Genomic DNA, 12,607 nt, shown 5'->3' with positions numbered 1-12,607 from the left:
CCGCCACATCAGGGCCGCCTGTCCTGAGAGCCCACCGGCGCTGGCAGGCCCTCCGGCTCTGTGCCAGCATGTGGGTCACGGTCATCCTAATCTGCAGAAACTGCGTTGCGGGTAGTAACTGGCAAGGGGGCCGGGCGCCTGCCGTGGGTTTTGTGTCCAGCCCCGCGCGGGCTCCGCTGTCCTCCCGCAGCCGGGCCAGGGTCGCGGGAGGCCCACGGCGGGCGAGGATCATCTGCCCTCGCAGACCCTGGGCCGCAGCGGAGCCGGTCCTGCTGCGGGTCGCCTTGCCTCTGGCCGCGCCCTTGTTCGGGGCCTTGCTGGGTTTCTTCCTGTGTGTTTCCGGCCTCTTGCCTGGGTGCCCTCACGGGAATAGGGTGTGTAAGATGTTTTGACAGGCCCAGAGAGGCAGTGGGTACGAATGCAGGCAGAGACGGGGAGCAGGGGTCATGGTAATTGGGTCCACATTTCCAAGGTAATATCTAAATCAGCCCTCCTTGCTCACCGAATCTGCGTTCTCCGTGCGTGCTCGGCAGAGCCAAGGACTAAGTTGGAAATGGAGGTGTGCCTGGTTCTCATTTCATTCCTGCCGAGTTCAGCGTGGTTGGGTGGAATCAGGCGGGGTTCTCGGAACCTGGCTCCCGAGGGTTCTCTGAGTGACCTTGAGTGTCTGTCCTCAACGCTTGACAGCTTCTGCTGTGGCAAACGTCGTGAGGCTGAATACCATGGGTGCTAGCTTTGGGGAAGCGTGAATCCCCGCCGCCGGTGCTGTGAGCGTTTGTCTTTCCTGGGGCAGTTGGGCTGGAGCACATCGCACACCCAGACAAATGCTTGGCTAGGAGGGGCGCCCAGCAGCACTGGGGACTCTTGGGAGTGGCCATCTTAACCAGGCTCTGGCCAGCTGCCCGTGGCGTGTGGGGTGCGCGCCGTGGCCCTCACAAGTGTCTGAGGGCCGCCCGGCCTTTGGGAAGCTGCGGAAGTGGATGTGGGAGGAAAGGAGCGTCTCCTCTCAAGCTCCCAGCAGCTCTGGAACTCAGGACGCCAGCCTGCTCGCTCAAGAGCCCTGTGCTTGGCGGCGGCCCCAAGACAGCCGCTTCCCTCCCCTGCAGGGGCCGCTTCCATCAGGACCCAGGGCTCCTGTTGACCTCTCCTTAGGGGACTGCACGGCCCTTGTTACCAGGGAAACTGACAGTGCTGGACTGTAAGAGGGGACTGTCCTGTGCGGTAGGAGGGGCATGGACTGAGGGCGGAGTGTCATCCCACACGGCCAGCAGGCGGCCGGGCTGCCCCCTCTGCTTCCCTCCTGTGCTCTCAGAGCACCTGCGCTGCTAGAACAGGAAGACCCTCCAGCCCCGTCACGGAGAGACCGGGCCGTTCCTCAGTGTGGCTCGCACCCCAGGCTGGGATGGTATCGCCACCCCTGGGTCCTTCAAGGCCTTGATGTTAGTAAATGATGGTGTTTCACACTCTTGAGGTACAGAGAACAGTGTTGAGTATCTATGTACCTACTAGCCAGTCTAAGAAAACCTACTGCCCGGTTTTGTTTTTGTGTTCTGGGAGGTATTGGGGATTGAACCCAGGGGTATTCTACCTCCCAACCACACCCCCAGCCCTTTTTATTTTTTATCTTATTTATTTTTATTTTATTTTATTGTGGTACTGGGGATAGAACTCAGGGGCATTCTACCACTGAGCTACATCCCAACCCTATTTTTTATTTTTCATTTCGAAACAGGGTCTCTCTGAGCTGCAAAGAGCCGCCTAGCCTAGACTGCCTGTGAACCGTGATCCTCTTGTCTCAAGCCTCCCAAATGCTGAGATTACACGCATGGACCACCACGCCCAGCTTTTACTTTTTATTTTTTAAATATTATTGCTAATTTGCTGAGGCTGGTCTTGAACCTGTCCTGTCTTGGCCTTCGAATACTAGGATTACAGGCTGTGCCACCACACCCAGCTCCTCTAACCTGTTTTTTGAAAACAAAACCATATGTGGTGGCCGTCCCCGGTGTGTCCTCCTTCGGCTAAAGGCCAGTGCTGAACATGCGGTCTCTGCGCTCGCCTGTCTTTGCGTTTTGTGCCGTGGGCTGGGCGGCCGCGGGCCTCTGTTTCCCGGTTACACATTGTGCGGTAGTCGCTTCCTGTGCGTGTCTGTCCAGAGAGGTCTCTATTTCATTCTGTCCCCACTGTACAGTGGAGATGGGCTGGAGCCTTTCTGGTTTTTGGGGGGTGGGGTGGGGGTGGGGAAAGAAGGGTTGGGGAAGCTTTCAGGACGCAGTAGCCACATGGGAAGAAATGTTCTATTAAGACTCACCGTGGACTCGCTCCTTCTCCACAGTAATTTAAAGCCCTCCTTTGTGAGACGCCTCCCACGGTGACGGGAGGGAGCGGGACGTGGGAGCTGGGGAGCAGGGCCTCGCCTGGCCGGCCGTGACCGCCACACTTCCTCCCCACAGTGAGGCCCACGTTTATTGGGACCCGGGTCTTCGAAGACTACGACCTGCAGAAGCTGGTGGACTACATCGACTGGAAGCCTTTCTTCGATGTCTGGCAGCTCCGGGGAAAGTACCCGAACCGAGGCTTTCCCAAGATATTTAACGACCAAACCGTAGGTTGGTTGAGTGGTGCTTCCTCTGGGCCGGGTATGGTGGTGTGACTCGGAGGCAGGCGCGAGCCGGGCTGAGCTGTGCCACGTTTGGACGACGCAGGGAGGGTCCAGCCGCTTTCCTCTGCCGGCTGCTCGGCTGTCAGTGGTTCTTACGCCGCTTGGTCCATACTCGTGAGAGCAACTTGGTTTGGCATTTTATTTATTCGTTCTTTGAATAAATGTTCACGGACATCACTCTCATGCGGGTCTCCATGCTGGGCACTAGGGATAAACAAAGGAGACCGTATAATCCCTGCCATCTACTACCCGGCTAGGTACCATCTGACACCCGGCTGGATGTGCCAGGTTCCTGTGCTGGGTCCAGCCCAGGCTTGGACACGGGAGAGGAGCCAGAGCTGAGATGGGGCGGTCGGGGGCGGCTTCCCAGAGGAGGCAGCATGGGAGCCGCTTTTTGAAGGTGCAGTGGGATTTAGCGAGGCCGGGCCTGGGGGTGCAGGTGTCCATGAACAAGGACTCCAGGCAGGGAAACGGCCGAGAATACCGTGCCGTGTGGGGAGCCGCGAGGAGGCCTTTGCTTTCGGAGCAGAGCGGAGTCTGGGGTGACACTAGAGAAGTGGGTGAGTTGAGAAGTCGTCACCCCATTCTCAAGCTAGCCTCACCTCCAGACGTAGCCCAGGGCCGTGAGATCACTGCGCAGCCCTTCGGGACCCAGGAAACGGCCAGATCTGAGAGAGGGAGGGTGGGCTCGCGGAGTGTGCGGTGAGGCGGAGGGCCTGAGAAGCAGCGCAGGGTTGCAGATGCAGACACCGAGGACCCACATGGGCCTGGCTCACAGCGCCAGCGATGGGGCTCAGAGTCCAGCCGATCCCTGGAGGACCTGGGCCACGCTTCACTCCCTGCCTGGCCTGGACCTCGCTGTGAGGTTGGCGGAGTTGCGTGGACAGGGAAGGCCAGCACCAGGACCCCGGCCTGCCTCGGGAGCCAGGGCTTGGGCTTTCTGCCTTGTTGTTAAATGGATGATGTGAGTGGCTTGAGCTGGGGACGCAAGCACTGCTCAGCTACCCCTCGGCCAGGTGGATGGCGAGCTCGAGCCATCCGGGGGAGCCAGAGGGGCCGGGGGCTGGCTGAGGAGGGCAGGGGCTTTAAGAAGCAGTGCTCTTTTCTGCCTACTGTTGCAGCCTGAAGTAAGTTCTCACGGTGTTTCCCCCATAGGTGAAGAGGCCCGGAAGGTGTACGCGGACGCCCAGAGCATGCTGAACTCACTCATCAGTGAGAGGCGGCTCCGGGCCAGGGGCGTGGTGGGCTTCTGGCCTGCGCAGAGCGTGCAGGACGACATCCACCTGTACGCGGAGGATGCAGCGCCCCAGGCCGCGGAGCCCATCGCCACCTTCTACGGCCTGCGGCAGCAGGTACAGAGAGCGGGCAGACAGCGAGCCCTGCTTCACGTGGGTTTAGGCACCAAACTAGATAAAGCATTGGGGGAAACTGAGGCACCTGGGTGACACCACCCGCTGCACCTTGTCCAGGGCTGCCACAGGCCTAGGCCGTGAGGCCGCGGGAGCAGAGGCACCAGCACGGTGCCCCGCCAGCCGGGCTGCGTGGGTGCCAGCAGGTGAGGCGCTCACTTCCACGCCCGCAGGTGGCCAACAAGCGCTGCCAAGTGCCCACACGTACCCTCTGTCTTATCTTCTGAAGCAAGAGTAGGCTTGCTGGCCTGCATCTGTGCATGTTACTGAAGAGACTCTTGGCGTCTCCCTTTCCACAGGGGAGCAAACATGTCTGCCGAATGTCCCCCGGGTGCCAGGCGTGCAGGAGGGTGCTGGACTGGCCATTCTCTTCAGCGCCCACTCAGCCCCTGGCCAGGCAGTCTCTTTCCACTTTATAGAGGGAGGAACGAAGGCCTTCGGAGGAGGCGCTGAGCTCCACGCGCAGCATGTGGCCCCTGTGCAGGCGGCGGGGCCCCGCGCACGCCTTGGCTCTGCCCTCGGTGTGTGAGGCCCTTCTCGGCTTGGCCCCGCCTTAAAAATGTGGATATTATATGATGTCTCTTGAGCTGTCACGAGCAGCATGCATTCTAGTCAAGAATTAGAACCGGAATGCACCAGAGTCATTAACAGTACGCTGTGGCAGATTGCTATCCGTTAGACTGCCCTTTTTTCAGTACTGGAGATGGAACCCCGGGGCATTCTGCATCCACACCCTCCAGCCCTATTTTTTATTTAACAGAGTCTCACTGAGTTGCAAAGGGCCTCACTCACTAAGCAGCTGAGGTTGGCCGAGGGCCGCAGTCCTCCTGTCTCAGTCTCCCAAATGCAGGGATTACAAGTGTGCGCCACCACACGGGCTTGGCCGCCATTTTTAGACCTTTAAAAGCGATAGTGTCGCCTTACAAGTTGCTCTTTAATTCCAGATGACAGGTGTTTTGATCATAGCATCTGATGGGGTTCATAAATTTGGGGCCTTAGAAAGGACCACAAAGGGTTAAGGGAAGGCAGCCACGTTCCTTCTTATGGCACAGGGCTCAGTAAATCCCACCTGTGTGCCCTCGGGCTCAGATGCCACAGGGCACAGAGCCGAGTGTTCTGGGGCTCCAGCCCCTCCCTCCCAGGGAATCGGGGCTGTAACTAAAGTCAAAAACCTTTGCAGCTGCGCCTCGCATCCTCCGTATCCGGTGTCGACCTCTGCTCTCTGCTTCCAAGTGGAGCGCAGGCGCATCTCCAGGCGGTCTGCGCCGCGCTGGATTAGGGCGTTGAATGAGGGGCTTCTCAGCTGACCTCTCCGATAGTCCCCGCAAAGAGGAACCGGGCCGCGAGCGCGTATCGCCTGCTCTGACTCCTACTTCTAAGGAGCTGCCTTCCTCTGAACACTGGGCGGTTCTGGCGCCTCCGATCACCGTCCCTTTTAAAGAACCGTGGGGCTGCAACCTGTCCCATGCTGCTGGAAGCTCTGTCCGTTAGCAATGGTGGCTCCCTCCCCGCCAGCTCTCCGCCGCTCACTGTTGTCCTGCCAGGCTTCAGGCTGAGCTCGCTGTCACGGCCAGCAGACACCCTGACACTTCAGGGCAGCCCCACGTTGACCAAAGCAGTGCTGTGTACATAGTCTCGTGCTGGCCCCGAGTGCTGGCTCCAGCCGCTGGCCCTGCTGGTCTCTGCCTGAGCTGTTGAGCAAGCTCTCTGGGACTCAGTATCTTGCCTGCAGAATGGAGTGACGGCGTCGCCCGCTTCACAAGGGTGTGGAGAGAATTAAGTTAGTCATTCACAGAGAGAGCACACCCCAAGGTGGGTGGGCGGGATCTGCAGTGTGTACAGGATTGTTTTTTGACTAAGTCAGTCCTCAGGTAAGAGTGAGGGACGGGCAGGGACGGCACTTAATGTTGATCTGCATTTAAAAATGTTTGGGAGGGAAACATTTTCTAAAATACATGATCTTTAGGTTCCCATCGCTAGCACAGGTGTTCAGGAAGCACTTGGTCGGTGTCTGAAGGAACGAGTTTTCTGGTTTTTTTTTTTTTTTTGGTGGTACTGGGGTTCCTGGAAGCCCTTGGGCTACACTCCCAAACCTATTTTTGCATTTTTATTTGGAAACAGGGTCTCCTAAGCCAGCGCGCGGGGCTGGCTTCGAACCTGCGCGATCCTCCTGTCTCAGCCTCCCAAGCGCGGGGATTACAAGCGTGCGCCACCACGCCCGGCGAGTTTTCTGGTTTTGTGACTATGTTATGCTGTGTCATTTTTTAAACATCTCATTTCATTTGTGACCTCGTCCATTTTCCATTGCTATAACAGGACCTGAGACTGGGGATTCAGGAAGTAAAAAACTGTTTGCTTTGCATTCTGGAGGTGGGGAAGTCCCAGATGAGATGGCTGGCGAGGGCCGGGTGCCACTTCGTGACAGGTGTAAGTCAGAAGGGGAGAGAGCGTGTGCCCCAGAAAGGGAAGAGCAGGGAAGAGATAGTTCCCTGTCCCCGAGAGAAGGGCAGGGCTCCATTCAGGAGGCCCACCCAGGCCAGCGGCTCCCTCTGCCCGCCTCCCAGCCCTGCAGCACGGTGGGTCCAGCGTGGAGCTTCTGGGGGCTTCTGGGGGCAGACCGGAGCAGTTGACTTATTGAACGGCTATTTATTGGGTTTCCAGTGTGAGCTGGGAGCTCTGCTCAGTGCAGGGGACTTGGCAGTCAATAGAGACGTCACCTCTGCCCAGAAGCTTACTTCCATCTGAAGACACACTGTGTGTGTGTGTGTGTGTGTGTGTGTGTGTGTGTGTGTGTGTGTGTGTGTGTGTTTGCACGCACGCGCTAAGCGCCCCTCTGCCCCCTCCGTGGGATTTCAGGCCGAGAAGGACTCTGCCAGCACGGAGCCGTACCACTGCCTCTCGGACTTCATCGCCCCTCTGCATTCGGGCGTCCGTGACTACCTGGGCCTGTTCGCCGTTGCGTGCTTTGGGGTGGAGGAGCTGAGCAAGGCCCATGAGGACGGCGGGGACGACTACAGCAGCATCATGGTCAAGGCGCTGGGGGACCGGCTGGCGGAGGTACGATGGCAGGGTACTGAGCCCCAAAGCACCCCCAGAAGTTAAAAGCAGGAATCCACCTCAGCCTCCTGTAACAGCACCAGCTTCTGTAGGTCCTTCAGCCTGCCGCACGTGGGAAGGGGCAGCCGGGGCTGTGGGGAGCCCGTCCCTGGCCCTGCAGGGGATGCTCACAGGAAAAGGCCTGGAAGCCCTAGAGTCTGGGCCAGGGCCCCTGGGGCAGCTAACCAGATCGCAGACACTTGAGGGTCAGCCCTGAGCCCGGGCGGGAGGCGCCGCACGCTTCAGTGCGGGGTGGCTGCGGGGTGCTGGGCCCGGCCCTGCCTGAGCACACTCTCTTGGGTCCCCAGGCCTTCGCGGAGGAGCTGCACGAGAGGGTGCGCAGAGAACTGTGGGCGTACTGCGGCTGTGAGCAGCTCAGCGTGCCAGACCTGCGCAAGCTCCGCTACGAGGGCATCCGGCCCGCGCCCGGCTACCCCAGCCAGCCCGACCACACCGAGAAGCTCACCATGTGGAGGCTGGCGGGCATCGAGGAGGCCACAGGTGCGAGGGAGGGGGGGCCTTGCCCCCGCAGACTCGGCTTATCGGCACAGGCAATCGGTGCCGTGTGAACGGCGTCCAAACCCGAGGAGCCAATGAAACCTTCCTAACCCTGGCCCTTCTCCATTTCACTGTTTATCCATCTTCTACTCCCGTTCCTGGGTTGTTTTGATCTTAGATTTGTCGGTCTAAGTGATTTCCTCGTGCCCGTCCACTGGCGAGGCGCCCCAGTTCTCTTTTGCCGGGTGGGGGTCTTTCACCCTGCCTGCTGACCTGTAGTCATGTGGTCTGCTGCAGCCAATGGTGTGTGGACACGCGGCTGGCAGGACTTCAGCCCTCAGCCGCCCTGTCTCTTCGCCTTAACACTCCTGCTGATGGGTCTAGTAATTCATGTTTTGTCTGTGATTTGGTTCTGATAGTTGAAAATGAAATGTTGGCTGAATGCAGTAGTCCACACCTGGAATTGGGTGGTCGCGGGTTCAAACCCAGCCTGGGCAATTTAGCAAGACCCTATTTCAAAGTAAAAAATAAAATAGGCTGGTTATAAGCCAGGTGTGTTGTGTTACGCTTGTAATCCCAGAATTCAGGAGGCAGAGACCAGAGCATCATGGTTCATGGTCAGCCTCAGCTACTTAGTAAGGACCTCCGCAATTAGTGAGACCCTGTCTCAAAATAAAGAATAAAAAATACAGCAGAGGGTGTACCTTGGAGGTCGAATGACCCTGGGTTCCATCCTCAGACTCGCAAACAAAAAAATAGGCCGGTTATGTAACTCAGGGGTTAACCGCCCTGGGTTCATCCTCAGCTCTGGGCTTGGAGGCCTGGCGCCCAGCCTCAGCACCCTTAGCCAAGCAGAACACACCGTCCTCTGGCTGTGTGTTGTCCTGTCCTTGTGCAGGTTCTAGCCCTGGTCACGTTCACATGGTTGAGATGGTCCAGGCTAAGTTCAGTTTTAGTGGGGTTGATTAAAGTCGGGCTGTCAGAGCTGACGACGTTAAAGGGATCTAGGTGTGCGTGAAGAAGTGTGAGCTGGGCTGACTCGGTCATCAGAATCAACACCCACCTCCAGGGGTCCTGCGCTCTGGCCGTGGCCCCGTCCTCACGCAGCGGCTGGTGATCTTGGCTCAGGCGCTCAGCCCTTGGGTGCTTGTTTCCTTGTTCATAAAACACGCAGCTTGGGACAGGCCTGAGAGGGTCCCTTTGAGTCCCTGGGTCCCAGGAGGAGGATCATTCTTTCTCAGCGCTATCGGGAACATTCTGCACCGACTGCAGGTCATCGCCCTGGGGCCACAGCCGTCATTGCTGGTGACAGTGGCTCTTGCCTCCAGGCTGCGGGCAGAGCAGGCCTCGGCACTGACCTTGGTGGGCACTGACCTTGGTGGTCGAGGGGCTTTTGACGGAAGCGTCCGGAGGGTCTTGGCCAGGTCTGCCCTCGAGCATGAGAGATCTGCATTTCTGAGCTTGATCTCCATCTGGGAGGCCGTTGCTAGGCTCGCCAGGTCTCTGCTCCTGTGAGGGGCCACGTGTCCTCCTAGGGGTACACCTTTGCTTCGCTTGCTGGTTGAACAGGAGTGGTCAGGGCGCGTGTGCAGCACTGAGTGAACGCATGCCCCCTGTCGCTCTAGGCATCAGGCTAACGGAGTCCTTGGCGATGGCCCCGGCCTCGGCGGTATCCGGACTCTACTTCTCCAACTTGAAGTCCAAGTATTTTGCTGTGGGGAAAATCGCCAAGGATCAGGTAAAGATTGGGCTTCAGCAGACGCCTCTTTGTTTCCTGTGGATGTCTAGAACCTGCTTCACATTGTATGTGGTTTTGAAGATCTAAGAGGGTGAATCATTAAATATTTCATCATAGTATTATCCTCAAGTGAAGTAAAAATACCTTTATGAAACTGCCAGTGGAACCTATTTATTCTAAACATGCATCAGAATAAAATGGGAAAGGAACACAGACATTTTTGGGTTAATATCTTAATTTTATTTCATCCTGTCACTGACTCCAGTCCTACCCTCTAACATCTAACGGACACACACACACTTACCCAGCTGCTAAGCAGCAGGTGCTAACTACCTGCTGTTTTATTTATTTTTATTTATTTATTTTTTGGTGGTACTAGGGGTGGAACCCAGAGGCTTTCTACCTCCCGGCTATACTCCCGGACCTTTTTTTAAAAATATATTTTATTTGGAAACAGGGTCTCACTAAGTTGCTGAGAGCCTCACTAAGTAGCTGAGGCTGGCTTTGAACCCATGAGATCCTCCTGTCTCAGCCTACCAAGCGCGGGGATTACAAGCATGCGCCACCACGCCCGGCTCTACCTGCTATTTTAAGACATCAGGTAAATAGATGAGTGTTCGTGTCCATCTAATTGCTCTTAAGACAAGAAATAGAAGGTACTTAATGTTTCTTAGCAAAACCTGAAAATCTTCTGTTGAAGTGCTTTGTTTTGATTAGATTCCTGTGTCCTTTGCAGATTGAGGATTACGCTCTGAGGAAGAACATGTCTGTGGCCGAGGTGGAGAAGTGGCTCGGGCCCATCCTGGGATACGATACAGACTAACTTCTTTGTGGAAGCTCCTCTGTCCTTGCCGACCTCAAGGAGGAAGGACCCAGTGCCTTCAGAACAGCTGCGGCGAGCCAGCCCCTGCGCTTCCGCACAGCTGGGGACGACCGGCGCGGGGTGCTGCGGGGGAGCGGCCTTCCCGTGGCGCTTGAAAGATAAGCCTGGGTATTGGGGGCTTTGAGTGAGGAGCTGTGGGGCTTCAGGGCCTTGAGGGTGTCCCGGGCCCTGGGGACTGGTCGTCTGCATTTCATAGCAAGCCAGCTTGCTTTTATCCACTTTTACCTTGCATCTAGAGGGTGCTTATTCCTCCCCACCCCCCTGAAGAAAGCCTGAAGCTGTTGGAAGTGTACAGAGAGACGTGGCGCTGTGGTACAGGAGCCACTGAGAAATGGGGCGCTTTAATCCACGTGGCTCCAGCAGTAGGCTCTGACCGGGAAGGACGTTCACCTCGGCTCACTCCAAAAGGCCTCGTTTTCTGGGCTCGATTACATGTTTGACAGCTCCTTTTGGCAAAAGGCAAGCACTCCAGCCTGTCCGCCAGACCCAGCAGAGCTCACTGCCCTGCGTGGCCTCGCACACCTCCGAGCTGTTCTGTCCTTCCACGGTTTTGAGATCCCTGCCCTAACGGAGGAAGTGGGGACTGGGGGCAGCGGCTGTTAGGGGCGGTTAGCGTCTTCAAGTGTTTTCAGAACGACAGTCGACATCTAGTGTTTCCGGCCCAGCTGTGACGGCCGCTGCAGAGTGAGGCTGGCGGGTGGCTCAACACCTCTGTCGTTGCCCCAGCCCCAAGCCTTGCAGCTCAGAAGTGGCACGATGAGCTCCTCTGGATCATCCCGGGAAGCGGCCAAGAGCATGAAGGGGGAGGTCAGATGCAGGCGGACTCGGATCAGCTTTGCCGCTCAGTGACTGTGCGACATTTTAGATGACCTGGGCTCTCCACGCGGCTGTCTCACTCGTGAGTGAGGAAGGGCAGTGGCCCTGGTTTCTGTCTCACCAGCACGAAGTACACGCTCAGCGAGATGGTGCGTGTAAGACGGTTAACATTCACGGCAGCTTCTGTAGAGCTCAGAGGCAGCCCCTCGGGCGTGGCTCGTAGCAGGTGCCCGTGGAAAGAGGAGGAGGTCAGTGGAGGGGAGGGGAGCGGAGGAAGGCCTGTGGTAATGGCTGGGTTGAAGATGCTGGATCTCCTTCTGGGATTAGAACTCCATTTGACACCCACTGGGAAGCAGACGCCATCTTTTAGTCAAAAGCATCATTAGGAGCCATTTTCTGTGGAACAGCCGCCCCTTATTTCTGACGCGGGCCAGCCGCGCCTCCACCAGGACATGCAGGTGCATTGGAAGTGAGCAGGGAGAAAGGCCTGGAAAGCGATCATCCTGCTAGCCGGCATGTGCTCACGCGCACTTGCACTTGTGCTGGTGATCTTGTCACTGCTGACCCAGTGGCCTTTCCAGGAGGTTTCCTTTCCTTTAGTTTTGGGCAGTACTGACCACGTCTCCAAAACTCTCCTCACCCTGGCTCCCCCATGACATCACCCTCTGGTCACCTTCGAGTCTTGGGGCCACCTTCTCAGTTACCTCCGCCTCTGCACTTGTTAATCGCCTTCTCAGGTCTTGCAGTTTCAGTGATGGGGGAAGGGTCACTGCACCCAGGCTCCTCTCTTTTGAAGATATGGCCACAGGCTCAGCTCTCCAGGAGCACACGCGTGGTCTCACACCCAGCGTTTCTCACCGAACCCTTGGCGCCGCTCCCCTCACCCTGGGCGCTCTGTAATGAGTGATGCCCCACAGCTGCGCCTCAAGCCCAACCCACAGCCTGAGCCTTAAGCCCGGCTTCACAGCCCCTCCTCAAGTCCAGCCCACGGCCGGCGCCTCAAGCCTGGCCCCTGGGACTGGTCCTCAGGGACTGGTCCAGGCATCTCAAAACGTTGCACTTAAATGGTGCGCTCACTCTGCTGTGGTGGGCGGAGGGCGTATTCAGGGAAGGCAGTGGAAGTCTGATTGAGAACTTGAAGGGTAAAGATGAAGATGCAGGTCAGGAGCCCGAGAGGAGCTGCCCTCAGTGACCAGCAACGCAAAGGCGATAGACCCGAGAGCGTCCCGGGCCGAGCTGTGGACACAGCGCCTTCTCCAGCGCAAATTCAGCAGAGCTGTGTTAAATATGGGCGGCTACTTTCTCACCGAGTTGACACAGACTACAAAGGCCGAAGCAGACGAGGTCTGGGGACCTGCCCGTGCTATCTCGAGCTCCGTCCTAGAGATGGTGTTGTGCAGAGGGGGCTTCCAACAGTGGAGTGCAGCGGCCGGGGCCCATCTGTGGCGCCGGTGACCGTGAGCCCCACAGGGGTGGCCTGCCAGGCGAGCGGGACGGGAGGGCCA

General features: G+C 57.6%; 1 protein-coding gene across 1 annotated transcript in view; it reads left to right on the top strand.

The window, feature by feature from the left end:
* MTR (5-methyltetrahydrofolate-homocysteine methyltransferase) overlaps window positions 1-10,226 on the top strand; it is a gene marked incomplete at both ends in the record, with an annotated part of 66,436 nt that extends 56,210 nt beyond the window's left edge. The window contains 6 exons of the mRNA XM_080716919.1: window positions 2,454-2,609; window positions 3,818-4,014; window positions 6,928-7,128; window positions 7,476-7,668; window positions 9,291-9,403; window positions 10,140-10,226. Of these exons, the coding sequence (XP_080573045.1) occupies window positions 2,454-2,609; window positions 3,818-4,014; window positions 6,928-7,128; window positions 7,476-7,668; window positions 9,291-9,403; window positions 10,140-10,226 (947 nt within the window). The remainder of the gene's footprint in view (window positions 1-2,453; window positions 2,610-3,817; window positions 4,015-6,927; window positions 7,129-7,475; window positions 7,669-9,290; window positions 9,404-10,139) is intronic.
* Window positions 10,227-12,607: the final 2,381 nt, after the last annotated feature.

This window comes from Muscardinus avellanarius (genome assembly GCF_963383645.1).
Source record: "Muscardinus avellanarius genome assembly, chromosome: 20".
Taxonomy (NCBI): domain Eukaryota; kingdom Metazoa; phylum Chordata; class Mammalia; order Rodentia; family Gliridae; genus Muscardinus; species Muscardinus avellanarius.
The sequence above is the reverse complement of the archived record's forward strand: the minus strand, read 5'-3'. Positions and strand labels throughout refer to the sequence as shown.